The 19,581-nt window shown below is 42.6% G+C and overlaps 1 protein-coding gene across 1 annotated transcript in view; it reads right to left on the bottom strand.

The window, feature by feature from the left end:
* Positions 1–19,581, bottom strand: part of col14a1a (collagen, type XIV, alpha 1a) — a 212,318-nt gene that overhangs the window by 23,598 nt on the left and 169,139 nt on the right. The window contains exons 36-42 of the mRNA XM_059973127.1: positions 13,771–13,857; positions 12,465–12,518; positions 11,874–11,969; positions 10,967–11,020; positions 9,412–9,465; positions 7,061–7,114; positions 3,025–3,096 (exon numbers count right to left, since the gene is read on the bottom strand). Coding sequence (XP_059829110.1) covers positions 3,025–3,096; positions 7,061–7,114; positions 9,412–9,465; positions 10,967–11,020; positions 11,874–11,969; positions 12,465–12,518; positions 13,771–13,857 — 471 coding nt within the window. The remainder of the gene's footprint in view (positions 1–3,024; positions 3,097–7,060; positions 7,115–9,411; positions 9,466–10,966; positions 11,021–11,873; positions 11,970–12,464; positions 12,519–13,770; positions 13,858–19,581) is intronic.

The raw sequence follows: 19,581 nt of genomic DNA on the forward strand, positions 1-19,581 counted from the left end.
CCCTGCTTGGACTGATCATTCATAGCTAGCCCCAATGCTCAGATTTTGAGCTTCTTGGGGAGTAAGAATATCCTTGTAAGCCACAGATTACTCTCACTGGTGTCAAAGGTACTGAAAAACCAGAACTAAGTCAACCCAAAGCTCTCTGATCCAAGTAGAACACCAATGAAGGGACAGCACAAGAGGTCGAGCTGGTGTCTCACAGCTCCAATCCTGACCTTGGATACTGTCGGTGTTTGCTTGCTCTCCCTGTGACTGTGTGGGTTGACTCCAGGTGCTCCAATTTCCTCCCACATTCCAAAGATGTGCTGCTTGGTTAACTGGCCACTGTAAATTATGGTAGTCTAGTTAAGTTTCGAAGTAATAAAAGAGGAGTCGATGGAACATGAGAGAAAATAAATAGTGGAAATGAGATGGAGAATGGAGTGATGGAATCTTCTGCTGGGTGCTAGCAGCATGTGATGGGCTAAATGCCCTCCTGTGACATTCTACATAACTATTCAAGGAAAACATTCTAATCATTGGTCCTGCAGCCACTAATTCATGAGAATAGGGAGCCCATATTTTCCAAAGAGGTAATGTCAAACTGTTCTGTGTTCCTGAATCACTTGTTATCCCAAAGACAAGGAGACATAATTCATTGTCAGAAGCCTGACTTTAGCTAAATAGAGCAAATCTATTACACGCCAGCAATTACTGGGTTTCCTGATACACAATTCTTATGGATTTCAATCAGTAACTTTCCTCATTTTCCACACAATGACTGTCTTTGTTTAAAATTCCCACTGAAGATCAGATCCATGTGACTTCATCCAAATTAAAAGCAAGCATTTTCAGCAAATTTGTTCATGCCAGGGTCACATTCGCCGACCCTTCAAAGAAACTTACAACTTTGTAAAGTTGCTTTCTTTGTGTGGGATAGATCATTTCTGTGGCTGTAATGAATAGATAGTGTCTGCTGACTGATTGGGAAAGTTTGCTCTAAATTAGCATCTAACAGAGAAACAACAACTTCAAGCAAACTTTGGCTAGAACTATTGCAAGTGAGGAAGCTCCAGATATGTCAAGTATATTGTAGAGTGTAATTAACTGAGGGAATGTTTATTTAGTTTGGCCTCTTCAGTATTCAGACTGGGCAGAATCTGTTGGCTTGTTCATTGCCTTTTGATAACATAATAGAATCTTACAAATTGGGTTCTCATTCTTCAGTGACACTGGCGCATCAATACACTTGGAACTGAATTGTTAAAACCACTGTATTACATTAAATACAGCTTTAGCAACAGGTGTCAACTGGAGAGTAGGGATACAGAAGTCATCCAATGCTACACTCAGAACTTGTAACGTATGGATGGTGGACCCCACTTCTGAAACCAGGACCTACTGACTTAATGAATGGACATAACATATTGGAAGTCTCCAGGCACCAGCTCTGAGAAGCACAGCTGAAGAAGAGGGCAAAGCCCCTGTGGCCCTGAGGGAAGAACTCTGTGCTGGAAATAAAATGGCAAATGGGACAATTTTTCGCTCTTTCAGTTGTTCAAGATCAGATCAGTTGGGGCCAGGAATCCATTCCTGGAATACCAACTTTTCCTAGTGCTAATGGAAAAGTAGATGGAAAACTTCCAAGAAAGTTCTGCACTGGGGGACGGGGAGTCATGACACACACTTTCTGGCTCAGACTCCCGGGATCTGAAGATCAATGTCCAAGAGGCTTTTGATCAGAATGAAATTGAGCACTTCCATCTTCCTGGAACGTTAGTGTTTCCCAGTTATAGAAGCTGTGATGGGTAAAGAGACCAAGGATCATGAGGATGGACATAGCTATGTTGTGTGGTATAAGGCAACTAGAGGTGGCAGGTCATGTCACAAATATGACCAACTCCCCCTCAATTCCACCCAGAACGGTGGGCTTCACCAGACTTCATAGCTTTCTTTATAAACCTTTGGTTAGGCAGTACTTGAGAATATCGTGAACATTTCTGATCACTCTGTTGTAGGATGAAAAAGGAGACTTTGAAAAAGTCACAGCAGAGATTAGCAAGGATTTTGACCAGAAAATCCAAACAATGCACATGAAATGCTGGAGGAACTTAGCAGGCCAGGGGGCACCTACAGAAAAGAATAAACAAGGTAAGAAAATCCTAATGAGTCCTGATGAAGGGTCTCAGCCCAAAACATCAACTGCTTACTCTTTTCCATAGATGCTACCTGGCCTGCTGAGTTCCTTCAGCCTTTTTGTGTGTGTTAACCAGGATTTTGCCTGGATTAAAGGGAATATGCAATAAAGGGAGGTTGGACAAATTTGGGTTGTCATCTCTGGAGTGAAGGAGGCTGAGGGGAGATGTGATAGAAGTTTATAAAACTATGAGAGGCACAGATAAGATAGAAGATCAAAATATTTTTTTCTGGGTTAGAAATGCCAGGACAAGTTTCTTTTTAAACAATAGGAGCGTTAGGTGCATGGAACGGGCTGCCATGGGAGGTGCTGGAATATATGGTCGTGGCATTTAAGAGGCTGTTAGAGAGACGCACAAGTATGGAGAAAATGGGGGGGCGGAATATGGTTCCTTTGCAGTCAGAAGAAATTTAGTTTAATTCAACATTGTGCTTGGCACAAACATCGCGGGGCAAAGGGACTGTCTCCATGCAGTAATGTTCAATATTCTATGTGCTGAAGTCCACACAAAGCCAGATACATTCAAAGGTAAAATGCCAATAAAGCCATCCCATCACCGGAGATAGAAATACCGTGTGATGCTTATCATCCAATTCGTTGTGTATTTCAAGTCTAAGAGAACATCTGTGGCTCTGCTGCAATGATTATCCAGTCAGAACAAAAAAAAAGCATCTGCACATCTGTTTCTTGCTCAAAATATTCAAATGCTGGCCTATCACAACACATTCCTACTGATATCCCGTCACTGGAATAAGAAATTAGTTTTCTGCGTCATTTTTCCTCTAATTCCAGTTGAACAATGCTTTATCATTGGCAGAGGTACAACAAGTAGACGTTCTACTTACGGGAGGTCCTATGTCGCCCTGAGGACCGGGACTTCCTGCAGCTCCAGGGGAACCTGGGACTCCTGGACTCCCCTATGAGGTCATTCAATGCAACATTAATTCCACAGCACAGATGCACTAACTGCTTTAAGCATATTGATTCAGACAGATATGGGGCTCGTAAAGACCTTGCATCAAAACTGGCTGCCTCACAGGGGAAAGGAAATGAACATTTAACTTTATTATGAGCATCAGGAAAACTTGAGGCTCTCAAAGCAAACTCTGCCATTGTTTCATTTGCATTATTATTTTCCATGTAGTCGACGATCTTCAAAAACATCAAATGAAAATGTTGCAAAATGATCCAAAAAGAAAAATTTTAAAAGCATTATACATTTGAGCATTAGCTATTTTTACATTTTATATAATAATATTTATCACTATAAAGATATTTAATAATAGATGTTTAAAATACCTTTTCTAGATGTTTACAGTGAAGACCTGTACTCTTTAAAAAATAGTTAGAATAATAGTGCAGAAAAGACATACAAAATGAACAAAAAATAATTTTAATAGCCAGGAATGTAATTGGTAACCAGTATAAAATTGTTGATAAAGGAGTTAATTCACAGATGTCTCCCCTTAAAAGAAACACCTTAGTGCTTTCACTCATAGCATCAATATTCTTTCTGGGGGAAAAAAGGCTATCACAGAACTGACGGGGTGGGATGCTTTTAATGTTTAATGTTTATAAATATTCATTGTTGGGTGTTGCCTGTATTATTAACAATGTAACTTGGGAATTTCAAGAGAATACAGACTTTTAATCACAAAACATGGGATTTCTGGTTTGCAAATATATTACAAGCAACTGTCAAGGATAACGGAACAAAGGTAGCGAGATAGATCTTTTAAACAATATACAGTATAATCATATAAATAATCAAACACAAACAAAGACATTGTACGAAGCATAGAGGGTCTCATCCAAGTTCTTTGAAACAAGAGTCAAAGGTATTATGCAGCAAATGAATTTGGTAAATCACACCTCTGGATATTTACTAAACCCTGGAAGTAGACTGAGGCCTCAGCTCCCTTTCCTCCCCTCCTATTGTGAAAAAGTTGTTACATTTCCTAATGTGTTGACATTGTTCACAAAGTTTAATATAAAAAATCTGTAATTAAAGGCATGTAACTCTTCAGGTGCTACAGGCAAATAGATTAGGGATTTTTAAGAAGCTCTCCGGTAGGGCTATGTGGGAGGGAAGGATCGGATTGATCTTAGAGTAGGCCCTATGGTCAGCACATCGTTGTAAGCTGAGGGGCCTGTGCTGTGCTGTAGTGTTCTATATTCTAAGTGCTGAAACAAAAAATAAATAACAAAATCAATGCAAAAGATATTGGAAAAATGAAAGCTAAATCAATGCATTAAGGACTCTGCTCAGTAACCTTGTCCCAATCTTACCCTTTATATCCAAATTAAATGGATGAGCACACCGGAGATTGTGCATTGCTTTATTTATATCTGTCTCCAATCCAGGATGTTATGGTTGGAGCAATGAAAGTTTTTTTTAAAAAGAGGTAGCTCATAGTTTCACCTTGAGGAAGCCTACAAACCCTCAAGGGATTTGCACAAATGTGCAGGTTGTTATTACAATGAGATGGTTGTGTCAGATCCAGAGATCCTCCATGCTCTGTTATTATATGCAGAGTTGAGGTGCTGTTAGCTTCATCACATTCTCACATTTAGCTGGTTAGAGCTGGCCATTAGCTTGAGTACAAGTCTTTAAACCAATGTTAAAATTGAACAATACTCATAGTCAGCTTGCTTATGTCCCAGTTCTGGTCTGGGGCAACAAATTTACTCCAAACTTAACCTGTAGTGAGGTATTTAATTTGGATTCCAGAATGATATATGGATATTTCTTCTCTGGCTTAAACATGAAGAGCTGAAGATAGGTGTCACTCTCCATTGGTCTGTCTTTAGCCATAGGTGGTTATGGTTTTGTGGTCTGAATTGAAAGTATGGAGTTCTGCACCTCGAGCAGGCAGAGAGGCACAGCACTAATATACTTCAAACTTGCTAATTCTTGTTCCAGATTCCAGCATCTTTGATCTCCTTTGTCTTCCTACTCACTGTGGAACCTCAGTTTGAACTTGGGAAGCAGAAATTACGGGATCAGCAGCTTTCTCTGATTTTAGCTCCTTTGAATAGCGCCCTGAGAGGCTGGTGTGGATGAATTTGGTGCTGAGCTTGCTTACATGTTAATGAACAATGCCACTGCATTCCATTAGGAAGCATATGCAGAAATATCAGTTCATGCATTAAGCAATTTAAGCATTGGATTGGGTCCATGGTGGTAAATAAAGACCCAATTAACTTCCAAGATATCTGCATTAGAATGAGCAACAGGGTGATCCCAAGATGATAAATGTTACTACTTTGTAATATCTGCCAAGTACCACAATTCAGACATATTAGCCACCATTTAACATACAGCTGGCATTATTTAGCTCAGCATTCCTCTTGTCTTGCCAACTGCATTTTGGCGAATTTTCTGCATGTATTCACCAGGATTTTTTTGTTGTCAATTTCTTATGAGTGGTCTATAAGACTGCACATTCCTGCCAATCACTCTGAATGATGGCACTCAGTTACAGGGCGGGTGCTACAAATGCCCTGGTGCTTGGAGAGCAAAGTCCATTTAAGGGAAGTCACAGCAGGAGTGTGTGAAAGGGGCCACTCTGGAATTGAATATTCAAGATCCACCATCTGGAATCTGGAACAAGATGGGGCCAAGGAGTGAAGTGTTGCCAATATCCATAGAATCACATAGAGTCCGTAAAGAGGAATCAAATGATGAGAGCCTTGTTAACCCACAGGTGGACTGTGCCTCATAGACAAGGAATGCATGTTGGGAATGTGGGTTCAGAAACCAGAGGCCATATGTTAATTTTGCCTGTAGTAATAATAATAGTGTCCTGTCTTCAGATCCTAATTCTTGACAGATTGGCTGAATCCAATGAATGGGTAGACAGAGTAAACAGAGGGTAGGCCTATGCAGGGAGATTGGGAAAGCTAGTCTTCTCTACTAATTCACCTTTATTTCTTGTAGAAATGCTAGTGTAATGGTGTTGTATTGAAGGATGTCACCTAATGGCAGAAGAATACTAAAGATACTCATATTACCCCAGTTCAGAGTGGACACTTCAGGCAGCAACTCCAACATTGAGTTTCCCAGAGTGTATTTCATTCAAAACAAGGAGTTAAAAATTAGATAATGGATCCAGTTCACACAACAGGTGTGCTTCTGAGGTGAATAATCCCAAAGAAGCCTCCCTGGGATTTTATTTGTGAATTCAAAAGGTTTCTGGAAGGGCCAGCATTCATTGCCCTTTGCTAACTCCCCTTGTGAAGGTGGTGTCGAGCTGATGCCTTAAACTGTTACAGCTGGAGCTAATTCTAAGGCAATTTATAAACAGGCATGGCCAGGATTCAGGAAGTGAGAAGATGAAGAGACAAGTACGGGTGGTGGTGATTATCCATGCAGACAAACAATGTGGTAAAGTTGAAGGATGATTAAGATATTGAAGGAAATGAACCACTAAGAGAGGTCAGTTTTTGAATCAAGTGGGACCAATCTTTATAGGAAGCCATTGAAGCATATTAGAAGTAAACACAACATGTTTTATAAAGAAAGCCTGGCAGAAAACAAAGTGATCCCAGAACATTGCTGTGCTTCAGGGCCAAGAGTGTATTTCATAACTTGAAATGTTCAGTAGGTGCACACAAAGCCAACAGGTAACAGCCCTCTCCTTGGATAAATGGGTACTTGATCAGATATAAAGTACTATGTTGGAATGATGGGATGCAAAGGTGCAGCCAATTCCAAGGATTTTATGGTGTTATTCCTTAGCTACATAAAATAAACTTACCCTCCTACCTGGAAAACCAAATGGTCCCAGAGGACCCTCCATACCTCGTCGCCCCTGAAAAATTAACAGTGTTAAATACTTATGTCCGACTACAGTAGATGAAGCATGCAGATGGACTCACCACTGGCCCAGGTGAACCTGGTGGCCCAACAGATCCATCTTTACCCATGGGACCCTGGATCAAAAGTTGATGGCAGAAGTCATTGCATGATTTTGCAAATATGAACTCATACTGACATATTTAAGCCCACAGACAATTCACTTCAATTGCAACTAAAGTGGTTTGTGGAATCAATAAATTAAATTTTATGAATTTCCACATTTTGGTTAACGTCATGACAGGAAGAACTTGCAGTACATTTCTATAGCACCTTTAAGAACCTTAGATGTCCTAAAAGTCTCTATATCTAATAAAATATTTCTGAAGGTACATGCTATAATGTACAAAATGTGACAGGCAATTTGTGCAGAGCACCCTCCCACCAAAGGCAGTGTGGTAATGCTGAGATATCCCCTTTTAATGGTTTTTGAGGGATTAATATTCATCCCGCAACACCATTGATTAGACTCTTTTTTGAAGTACTGATTTTTTTGAAGAATGATTTATATTCATTCGGAAGGGAAAGCAGGGTTTAAAATCTGCCTTACAACTTGCTCCTTTAATTGTGACGCACTCTCTCAGTGCTGCATTACTGAGCACCGCCCTGGGTTTTGTGATCAGGAATCCATCGCAGGACTCCAACCCCTACATATCATGATTCAGCTCCCTGTGTTGTGGCCCTCGCAGTACATACTTTTTGGCTTGATAATCTATTCCCAAACGTCAAGCCAGCTGAGGAAACCTTGGACGTCACAGCCAATTAGGTTATGAACCATCTGTGGTGAAGAGTGGGAATCAAATCCTCACACAGCCTGGTGAAGTGATGATATGGAAGGAGACCTCCTCGAAACAGGAACTGTGACTTCAGGGAAGATCGGAGAGAGGGAAAAGGCCAGGGGTGAGGGGTTGGAGTAGGGGGGATGGGGGAAGGGCAGGGGCAGATATAGATGGAAGGGGACGGTGTTTGATGGATTATATCTGGTCATGAGGGAGCAGAGGTGGTGTATGATGGGTGGTACAGGTGTCCACCTGCTTTATGCCACTTCGCTTTTATGAAAGACCTACATTAGTACCTGTTTTTGCTAACTGAAAGATATCCGAAGAGGATTATCGCTTTGACGGAAAAAGGGCGCCTGCTTTAAACTTGTGTTTACCCCGAGAAAGACTACCATGACAGTGAAGCCTTGCACAGGCAGGTGTGTGCACATGCGTGTACGTGCCGATTTTTTTTTCTACAAATCGGTTTTGGCTAAATCTTTCCAATTCTGGTAAATGAAACTACACTGCACATACATTATTTCTACTTTGTATAGGCTGTGTATTTATCATATCATTCCTACTTTTACTGTATGTTAGTTTTATTTTAGGTTTTATGTGCTATTTGGTAGGTTATTTTTTGGGTCTGGGAATGCTTAAAAATTTTTCCCATATAAATTAATGGTATTTGCTTCTTCGTTTTACGCCAATCCGGCTTACGAAAGGTTTCATAGGAACGCTGTACTTTTGGATAGCGGGGGAAACCTGTACCAGACCACGAGAGGTGGTAAGTGTGTACAATAGGCATTGTGAAAAAGATGCAGCTAACCCAATTTCCCCCTATATTAACTTCAAACATTAGAACACAATAGCACTTGGGTATAATAATCAGATTAACCATTTACCTAATCTTTGTCAGTCCTGATGGTATGTCCTTTGCAAGTGACAGATTATGATCCACTTTCTCTTGCAGGTTTTACTGGTCTTTTTTGCTTGGTGGATGTATGCTAATTCTATTTACTTGACAGTAACCGTATTGAAAGCTGCGTGGTGTTCAGGGCCTTGTTGTAATTAATGACAGCACCTAGTGGTCTGGGACTCAGTCAAGATAGAAGTTACTTAAACTCTGGTGAAGTCTGTCAAATCAAACAAGCTGTCAAATTCAGTTGCCAAATGAATACTAAACTTTTAAATTAAACTGCATATGGGTAAAAGTCAATCAGGAGAGCAGAAGTAATTGAAAATAGCTAATCAGCAGCCTGTTTTGAGCTCTACTCGGTTTTTTTTTCCCTATCCCGTCCAATGAGACAAGGGTATCTGATTCAGCACTGCCCATGTGGTTCTTCCTCCCATGGAACTGCACCTCCTGTGTTGGTGGTCCTCTCTGTGCATACTGTCCATACATTTCAATAGAGGGAATGCTTTTGGGCTTTCTAATTCATAGCCCCTAACTCCCAACAAAAAGCTCCAGAGTCTCTAGAGTTCTAGGCTCTACAATAAGCCAATGCACAACCCCACTCAGATCCCAGGCTTGTGCTGACTCTGCACGAGAAATGGGCCGAAAGCAGGATAACAGAGTAAATCCATTAGCATCCAGATGGAATATCAAGGCTTACCCTTTGACCTAGTGGCCCATCTCGTCCTGGGAGTCCTCGGGGACCTGGCAGACCCTGGACACAGAAGTGACAAACAAGATGGAATCAGACACAAAAAGCATTCCTGCATTTCTGTTGTGCTGTTGCCACCCCTTAAATTTTGTATAATTTAGTCGTATGTGTCTGTGATGTCACTACTGGTATGTTTTCCAGTGTCTCCATGCATAAAATATGCTTGGACATCTCTGACAATAAGATCGACTTGTCTTTGACAGCCGAGGGGCTTCACAACCAGTAACATATTTTCTTTTGAAATGTAGCCACTGTAACATAGGAAACGTGGCAGTCTCTTTGCCATTGCTGGGAGCTTACAGTGCACGACGGGGTAACAAGATTAGGCCAGCACGGTAGCATAGCGGTTAGCGGAACATCATCACAGCACCAGCAACCCCGTATCAATTCCACCGCCGTCTGTAAGAAGTTTGCACGTTCTCCCCATGACCATGTGAGTGTCATCTGGAGACTCCAGTTCCACCCACATTCCAAAGACATATGGGTGAGTAGGGTAATTGAGGAGCACTGTCGTGTAGAGGTTGGTGTAACACCATTGAAGTGCCAGTGACCCAGTTTCAGTTCCACCGCTGTTTGTAAGGAATATGTACATTCACCCCATGACCGTGCGATTTTCGCCTGGGTCCTCCCGCTTCCTCCCACATTCCAAAGATGCACAGGCTATTGGGTTAATTGGTCAGAGGGGTTTAATTCGGCGCCGCGGGCACACGAGGCCAGGAGGGTCTGTGACCACGTTGTATTTCTACATAAAGTAAATAATCTGCTCTGAATTGTGGGACAATAAGGGTTCCCTTCACTTCTGGTTGAAAAGGTGACTGGGAGATCAGGTCGCAGATACAGTAAATCCACCTGAGGGGGTTCATTTTAAAATCTCCGTCTCCAAGGCAGCAGCTCTAGCAGATGCTAATGGTACTTATCTGAAAACAGTTGAGGACACACCTGGCAGTGGCATGCCCTCTGTCCATCACTGACTCTTGGCAGGCCTGTTCCTGGCCCTTATCATCGCCCTAATGGCCTATGCTCATTCAAAGATAAGGGGCAAGACTGTGATAACTGACAGAAGTCAAGCCTTTTCCTTTTGACGCTCACTTAACAAAGTCCTTGAATGACCTCCCTTGAGCAACTGGGTTCAGCGAGGGTCAGGATCTTAGCGAACAGGCAGTTTAGATAATGCTTAAGCCTACTGATAACAGAAGCATCCACCAGCTTCAGTGCACTTACAATAATAAATTCAGTTCAGGTTAAAACAAATAACAAGACAGGACAGGCGACATTTCCCATGTGCCTGAGCAATGCCTAAGGTGACCAATCCTTCCAACAGTTGTGTCCAAAACACAGCAGTATCTTATGCTGCCTTATCAAATTCGAACTGAAAATTAGATGTTCTGAAATAAATACAAATATGCAAAAATACACAATGTAAAAGGAGTAACTATAATTAAGTGGTAACAATCCAATACCATTCTAATTGCTGAAGGATTGGGTTAACATATTAAGTGCATACCTGATGACCGATGGGACCAATCTGCCCTTTCTCACCTTTTTCACCAGCAGCCCCCTGTGGAATTGACAACACCAGTCAGGCATCAGCTTCGACAACCAAATATAATGGGAGGATTTCTGCCCTTAATTGTGCTCAGAGACGTTGTGAAAGGGATCACAAAAGATTATTCATAATTTCCTTCTGTACAGCAAAACCTCATTAATAACTTACAGCCCTGGTGCAGAGTGGTAAGTGAAGAGGTACTATAAGGGAGGTTGAATTCATCCAGATCCAATTTCAAAGTTCTCAAAGTAAATTTGTTATCAAGGTATGCACATGTCATCGTACACTACCTCGAGATTAATTTTCCTGCAGGCATAGTAAAACAAAGAAATGCAGTGGAAAAACTGCACACAAAGACTGACAATGTGCAAAAGAAGAAATACTGCAATAAAGAGATAGATAGATAATTAATTAATACTAAGAACATGAGCTAAATAGTCCTTAAAACTGAGTCCACAAGTTGTGGAATCAATTAGAGTTGAGGTGAGTGAAGTTATCGACACTGACTCAGGATACTGATGGCTGAAGTCATCTTGCACCATCCATTATATCGTAGGGAGAATAACCCCAATGGTTTAAAACTGATCAGCGACAACCCCAATGCGATGAGTCAAGCTCACTGTGACTTTTCTCTTCACTGTCTTGTACAATTTATATTCTGTGTGCTGTCTGTACCACGGGCCTGTAATGTTGCTGCAAGCAAGCTTTTCATTGTACCAGCGCCTCACTGTATGACCTGTGGCCTGTGTCATTCTACTGCCCATAGGCCGTTCAATCAGATCAGACCTCAGGAATGCAAAAGAAAACTTCCTACTAACGTCGGGGTTAAAGAGCCCCACGGGGGGATGGGGTGTAAACCACTCACCGGAGGACCTTGAATCGAAAGTCCACTTGGTCCCTGTGGCCCAGGCTGGCCCTGAAGGCCTGGCATGCCTATCTCACCCCGCTGACCATCAGGACCCTGCCAGCAAACAGAGACACATCAGCAGCCAGGCCTGAACACAGAGTGAGTGGATGCTGCGGCCCGAAGCTCACGTAGACCTACAGACTGTAGCTTTGAACTCCTGAGACACAGGGGGATCTGAAGACTGAATGATATTGTCTTTTGACTGGGATTCAGGGGGAGGGTAAGGTTGGGTGGGATTGGAAACGGGTTGGGAGGGACGGAGCCACCATGAGACGTTGGATGGAATCATGTTAAAGATGTTGGAGGGGTCGGGAGGGTAAGACTAAGTGGGATCGAGAGAGGGGGGCAAGGTTTGGAAGGATCAGGGGAAGGGGAGGGGCAAGGATGAGATCCAGGGTGGGGGGGCATTGAGTTTTTTACTTCCAGTTGCAGTGTGGATCTGTAGCAATAAATGTACTGAATATGATCATCATTTTCAAAAGAAAAAAATAAAGGCTTTTCCTTGCTGGGTTAACAGGTTTTTTGTAAGTTTGTATTGGAAACTCTTACCCGTTGACCTTGTTCTCCCCTCTCACCTCTTGGACCTCGTAAACCTGGGCTGCCCTATAAAAGAGACATCAACAGGAGAGTTCTGTATCAGTGGGATTATCTTAGATCAATGGGAGAGTTTGTTATAAACAGGAGAGTCCTGTATTAGCTGAAGAGTTCTGTGTTAATGAGAGCCCTGCATGAAGGGGCGTGTTTGATATCAATACTTCTGTAGAATGAGTAGCAAGGGCTAGATCCCATCAAATGATTCAAATGTTAAGCACAAATGGCTGAGTCTGGTTTTAATGTTGTGCACTTTCATGGAAATACAAACTACTTGCTGGCAGGTGCCGAACAGCGTCCCCATCACTCCAGCGGACACTTGTTGCCATTGACATTGTCAAGGCACTCAAGTCATGCTGAGACTCTGGGAATCTCATTGCACGTTTCGATGAAATGTTGAAACAGTTATAACAGAAGCATAAAGTACTCTTAGAAATGGGAAAAAGTTCAAAAAGAATTAACAATCAAGACACAAGCTATTCAGCTCAACTGTTTCTCACCATAAGTTCTGCTTCAATGAACAGCTCCCACCCATCTTCACCACCCCATTTGAAGTGTTCCTGGAATTCCCCAAAGGATTTTGTGGCTGCTGAGAATATTCATACCCACCTCTGTTACTGATGCCAGGATGCCCGGAGTACTCGGAGACCAATAGGAACATCCTGATGACTGGGACTCATCGCAGCTGCTTCCCTACTGAGGATCAGTGTGGCGGCCGGCTGCCTCTCCCAGACCAGTGATGTCTCTCCCCTCCCCTGCTCCCTGTGTAGCAAGTTTGCCCAATCCTTGTATTGTCCCAGGAGACCCGGTGCCCAACACTTGCTTCAAGCAGGCTACCCATTTTACCTGTCTCTTTCGGAGCATGCCTGGAGCAAAGTCAAAGCTCAGGAGCTGGCTGAGCTGGAGAGCAAGTGGGATTCCTGTTTGAATACCCTGATCATACCTTCAATTTACCTCCCCTGTTCTGACTCCAGCTTCTCTCCTCAGGAAAGTCTCTCACCCCGGAACCATTCTCTTCCACTCCCTCTCCAGGGCCTTGATGTCCCCCCGAGTGGCAGTGCCCACAGACCAGATGCTCAAACCCAATTGTCTATAACAGTCCAGCTTCCTCCTTCAGTAGGACCCTAATACTGAACTCAAGAAACTAATACCATATTATCAGCAATGAAACGCTGAAGAAAAAGAGTGATGCTGCTTTATTTTTTTTTTACACACAGACCAGTTTTTTCCACCAATTATCCTCTTTCAAACCAAACACTCTTACCGGGGGACCCAAGGGCCCGGGTGGTCCTTTACTGTCTTGAGAACAAGTGCAGGCATGAGGAAGGGCTGGACAGTTGCCTTCATCTCTCTGGAAGAAATAATCATTTCATCATACCAATGACCAGTCGTCCCCTCCCAGATCTCGCAGATAAATCAGTTTATTGTTGTGCATGTACAGTGAGAAACTTTATTTTACATGCCGCCCATATTGCTCATTTCATCCCACAGTGCTTTGTGGTGGTAGAAGGGGAATCAATAATAAAGTGTTACAGTTACAGAGAAAGCAGTCAGACAGTAAGGTGTAAGCCCACGACATGGTAGATTGTGAAGCCCAGAGTGTATCTCATCATACTAGGCACTGCTCAGTAGTCTAATAGCTGAGGATAGAGAGTGTCCCTTAGCCTGCTGCTATGAGCTTGCAGGCTTTTCTACCTTCTGCCTGACGGGATGGAGTCTGAGGTGGGAGCGACCTTTGATTGTTTGAGTTGCTTTACCGAGGAAGTGTAGACGGTCTCCCCTCCTGTACCACTTCACACCCCACTGGGAGTTGTAGGTAATCCTGAGGTAAAACAGAATCCAAATACAATCCCGTGTCAGCCAACCCTTCCTCCGACAACCCATCCTAATGCTGCTGAGACCTTGCCCCATGAGAAGAAGCCATTTATGCAAAAATGTGCACCCTGCAGATACACAAGTTAAAGAAGCAGTAAAACTGATGGACTAACGCACATCACAGGGTTCCAAAAAGATGAGTAAGAATCCAGAATAAGGCTGATCTCAGTGAGAGGTCATACCTCAGAGAAGTCTACAAATTTTCCACGTGTGATCATGAAAGTGTTTCAGCAACAGGGACGTGGAATGGTTGCTTTAAATGGGGGATATCCAAACCAAGCACAGTCAACTACAATTCCCCAGACAACAGGAAGGGGCACTGAAGTGACGCAAAGAGAGAAGCATAGAAAATAAAAGCAGGAGGAGGCCGTATAGTGTTCAGCACCATCATAGTCAGTCAAACACTTCAATTCCCTGTTCCCAACTTCTCTCCGTATCCCATCATTGCTTTGACATTGAGCAACATAAAAGTGAAAATCAACTAAAAATGTAGATGCTGGAAATTCTCAGCAGGTCAGATGGCATCTGTGGGGAACGAGTTAGCTCCGCTGCGAAATGACCCATAGAGAACTACTAGCATTTTCTGCCTTTATTTAAGAAATCCATCTAATTCTTTATTGAATTATACTTAATGCCTTGGCCTCTACAGACTTCTGAAGGAGCCAATCCTGCAGGTTCACCTCCCTCTGACTGAAGAAGCTTTTCCCAAACTCCATTTGAAAGGTGCATCCTATGTCCTGGTCTGGACTGCACAGTTAATGGCAATATCCTCCTGTATCTGTTCTGCCTAGTCAGAATTTTATAGGTTTCTCTGAGATCCCCTCTAATTCTTTTGTCAGGTGAGCAAAGATCTAACTGATCAAATCTCTTCTCATGTCTTCACTGCCAACCCAGCAAACAATTTACAAAACCTTCCTTGCACTCCCTCTTCATGCAAGAAGATCTTCTTCAGATAAGGAGACCAAACCTGCACACCAACGCCAGGCAGAGTTTCACCAGTGCGGTGACACTACCTTGCCCCTGTACATAAATCCTATTGCACTCAAGGCCAGTGTATCATTTACATTTGTGACTGCTTGCTGTACCTGAACGCCTGCTCTCAGTGGCTGGTGTACAAGGACACATGGGTCACTTTCCCCACTCTATCACCATTCAGATAATAATCACCTTCTGTGTTTGTAACCAACATAGATAAATTCACACATGTTCACATTAAACTGCATCTGCCATGCATTTGCCCACTCATCCAACTTGTCGAAGTCACATCAGAACAGGAAACAGTACAGCACAGGAACTGGATCCTTTGACCCAAGATGCCTTTGCTAATTAGGAGGCCCAATGAAACTAATATATTCTGAAAAAGGATGTAGTGTTATTTGTAATATCATCTGAATAGAATCTATATCCCTGCTTTCCCTGGACATTTCTGTATTTGTCCAACAGACTGTCAAATGCCACTATCATATCTGTTTCCACCAATACCCCTGGCCAATTCTCACTTTAATCCCACCTTTAGAGTGAAATTACCTCCATTTATCGAATTCCTAGACAGTTCACAGGTTCTGTGTACTAAATCTCTCCTCAGAGGTCAAACCCTGCTTCTTACTCCCAAAAATCAATGCAGTGAGCCACCAATGTCCTCCCACGAAAGCGGGAAATGACACACGAGAGTGAAAAGCAAACTGCTGCGGAAACCCAATGGAGGCAAAGTGAAGGTTGATGTTTGTCAAGACCCTGAATAAAGGATATACAGGAGCAGTCTACATACTAATGTTACCACATAATTATTACATAATTTTACTGGAAACACTGTGGCATGTACATAGTAGTCTTGCTGTTTTATTAATATTTTTACACATTTTCTCTTAATTTTATAATCTGTGCCTTAGTTCATGAACACAAGAACTTCATACGTCTTATTCACTGCTTCATCCAGGGGTCTTGAGACATTCAGTCTTTATTCCTCTGTATTTCCCAGTCAGCCCAACAAACTGTACCTTGCCTTGTTTGCCTTCCCCAGAATGCATGACCCCACACTGAGCTCCATTTGCTATTTATGTGAGCAACACACACACAAAGTGCAGGAGGAACTCAGCAGACCAGGCAGCATCTGTGGAAATGAATGAACCGTCGAAGTTTTGGGCCGAGATCCTTCATCAGGGCTGTTGCTACTTCTTCACCTACCTCATAAATCCATTAAAACATTCCCTTTAGGACTACAGAGTTATACAGCACGGGAACAAGCCCTCCAGGTCTAGAGAATCCTTGCCTAGCAACATGCATATCTAAGCAAATTCTATTTGCCTGCACCCCTCTAAACCTTTCCTATCCATGGACCTGTCTACACCCCTCCACCCCCTCTGGCAGCTCTTTCCATATATACTCAGTGGCAACTTTATTAGGTACGGGACTGTAGGATAGATGTTCTACTTAAATACTTAGCTGGCATTTATCAGTAATTTCCAAGTTAATAGGCATTAACACAATTTTTTAGTTCTTGGAAAGCAAATGGATTTTGTGGTGTTTAATAGAACAATTCAAGTTATCAAAGTTGTTGCAGAAAAATAATAACTGGCTCTGCTATAGGGTCTTTGTGATTCCTTTAGGATGCCCCAAAGCATTTTACAATCAATGGTACTAGTTCAGATTTAGATTAGCTTATTATCCTATATACCAGAGGGCAGATGAGAATGACCAAGGAGGCAGATATCCTTGATCAATACTGTTACCCTTCCTAATGCAATGAACCAGGAAGATGGACTAGATGGAAGAAGTGAAGTGTAGGCACTGATGCATAATAGAAAACACAAAGTCGAGTTTATTGTCACATATCTGCTGCTATAGCCCATCCACTTCAAGGTTTAATGTGTCATACGTGCAGAGGTGCTTTTCTGCACACCACTTTTGGAACATGTGGGATTTTGAGTTATTACTGCCTTCCTGTCAGCTGGATCCAGTCTGGCCAATCTCCTCTGATTTCACTCATTAACAAGGCGTTTTCACCCACAGAACTGCCACTCACTGGATGTTTTTTTTTGTTTTTCACACCATTCTCTGTAAACTCTAGAGACCGTTGTGCATGAAAATCCCAGGAGATCAGCAGTTTCTGAGATACTCAAACCTATTTGGCATGAACAATCATTCCACAGTCAAAGTCATTTAAATCTCGTTTCTTCCCATTCTGATATTTGTTGTGAACAACAACTGAACCTCTTGTCCATGTTTGCATGCTTTTATGTATTGAGGAGCTGCCACATGAGCGGCTGATTAGATATTTGCATTAATGACCAGGCGTACATCTGACTAATAAATTGGCCACTGAGTGTATCACCACCCCCTGTATTAAAAACTTACCCCTCAAGTCCCCCGTAAATCATTGTCCTCTCATCTTAAAGCTATTACCTCTGGTAAACTCTGGGAAAAACAGGATAACTCAATGCTACTCGATGTGAAAAACACCTCTGCAAGATCACCTCTCAGTCTCCTTTCTCTCCAAGTAAAACAATCCCAACCCATCCAACCTCTCCTTGTAACACAAACCCTGTAGTCTAAACTTTCCTTTTGACTAGGAACACACAACCATTTTATGCACTCTTTGAATCTTCCACCTGTGCTCCAAAATTTTCTCTGCAAGTCTCTTCTTGCAATATGGCTTTCCGATTCATATAACCATATAACAATTACAGCACGGAAACAGGCCATCTCAGCCCTTCTAGTCCGTGCCGAACGCTTACTCTCACCTAGTCCCACCTACCTGCACTCAGCCCATAACCCTTCATTCCTTTCCTGTCCATATACCTGTCCAATTTTTTTTTAAATGACAATATCAAACCTGCCTCTACCACTTCTACTGGAAGCTCATTCCACACAGCTACCACTCTCTGAGTAAAGGAATTCCCCCTCGTGTTACCCCTAAACTTTTGACCCTTAACTCTCAACTCATGTCCTCTTGTTTGAATCTTCCCTACTCCCAATGGAAAAAGCCTATCCACATCAACTTTATTTACCCCCCTCATAATTTTAAATACCTCTATCAAGTCCCCTCTCAACCTTCTAGGCTCCAAAGAATAAAGACCTAACTTGTTCAACCTTTCTCTGTAACTTAGGTGCTGAAACCCAGGTAACATTCTAGTAAATCTCCTCTGTACTCTCTATTTTGTTGACATCTTTCCTATAATTCAGTGACCAGAGTCATTTATTTAGCACATGCTAAACATACAGTGATTAACACAAGAGGTTCTGCAGATGCTGGAAATCCAGAATTACACACACAAAATGCTGGAGCAACTCAGCATGTCGGGCAGCTTCTATGGAAATGAACAAACAGTCAACGTTTCAGGCCGAGACCCTTCTTCAGGACTGAAAAGGAAGGGGGAAACAGTGACATGTGCTGTTTGTGAAGACAACCAACACCAAAGGATGTGCTGGAGGCACCTTGCAAGTATCGGCACACATTCCAGCACCTTCAATACACCACAATATTCACCAGAACAGAACAGGCAACACAACACCACCAAAGCAAGCCCTTTTCCACTCTCCCACCCACCTGAGCACACGGACAGTCCCCAAATCCGTCCCTGAAACGTCTGAGCTACAGGCTTGACTGAGACCACAGCTCAGCACCATGTTGAACAAAACAATTTTTCTGCGAAACGATTTCACTCCCACCCCTCCAATGCGCAGGAATAAAAAGACCCATTCTCATTCAAGTTTAAGACCATAACAGTATTGCAAATTCATCCCTTTGAGTGAGGGTTCATGAACACGTGGGTGCTTTAGTGAATTGGGAATGCTGTTCCCAATGCCGGTGGTCCTGATGCATTCTGCAAACTCCAGAGCCACAGCATGGATCAATCTACTTAGACAGTGCGAGGAAAATCAGGGGAGTGGAGAGAAATCCACAGCTGCAGCCCACACACCTGCTTCATGAAAGCCCTTGGAGGCTGCTTAGCCCCGGCACCACTCTCTTCCTTAATGACTGAAACCAGTGGGCAGAAAGCCATTGTAAATTGACAAATTGAAGCCTTTACAATCCTAACACAAGCTTGGCTTTTATATTATGGATTTACAGCATTAAACCCAAGTGCAATCAGAAGCCCACATAAAACATTTTAAGACATTAGGTATTGAATGAGAAGACCCTGAAGGCTTGAAGAGAATGATCAGGCAGATCCAATGTTAACATGTTTTTTTCTCTCAG

Source organism: Hypanus sabinus, chromosome 1, assembly GCF_030144855.1.
Source record: "Hypanus sabinus isolate sHypSab1 chromosome 1, sHypSab1.hap1, whole genome shotgun sequence".
NCBI classification, from domain to species: domain Eukaryota; kingdom Metazoa; phylum Chordata; class Chondrichthyes; order Myliobatiformes; family Dasyatidae; genus Hypanus; species Hypanus sabinus.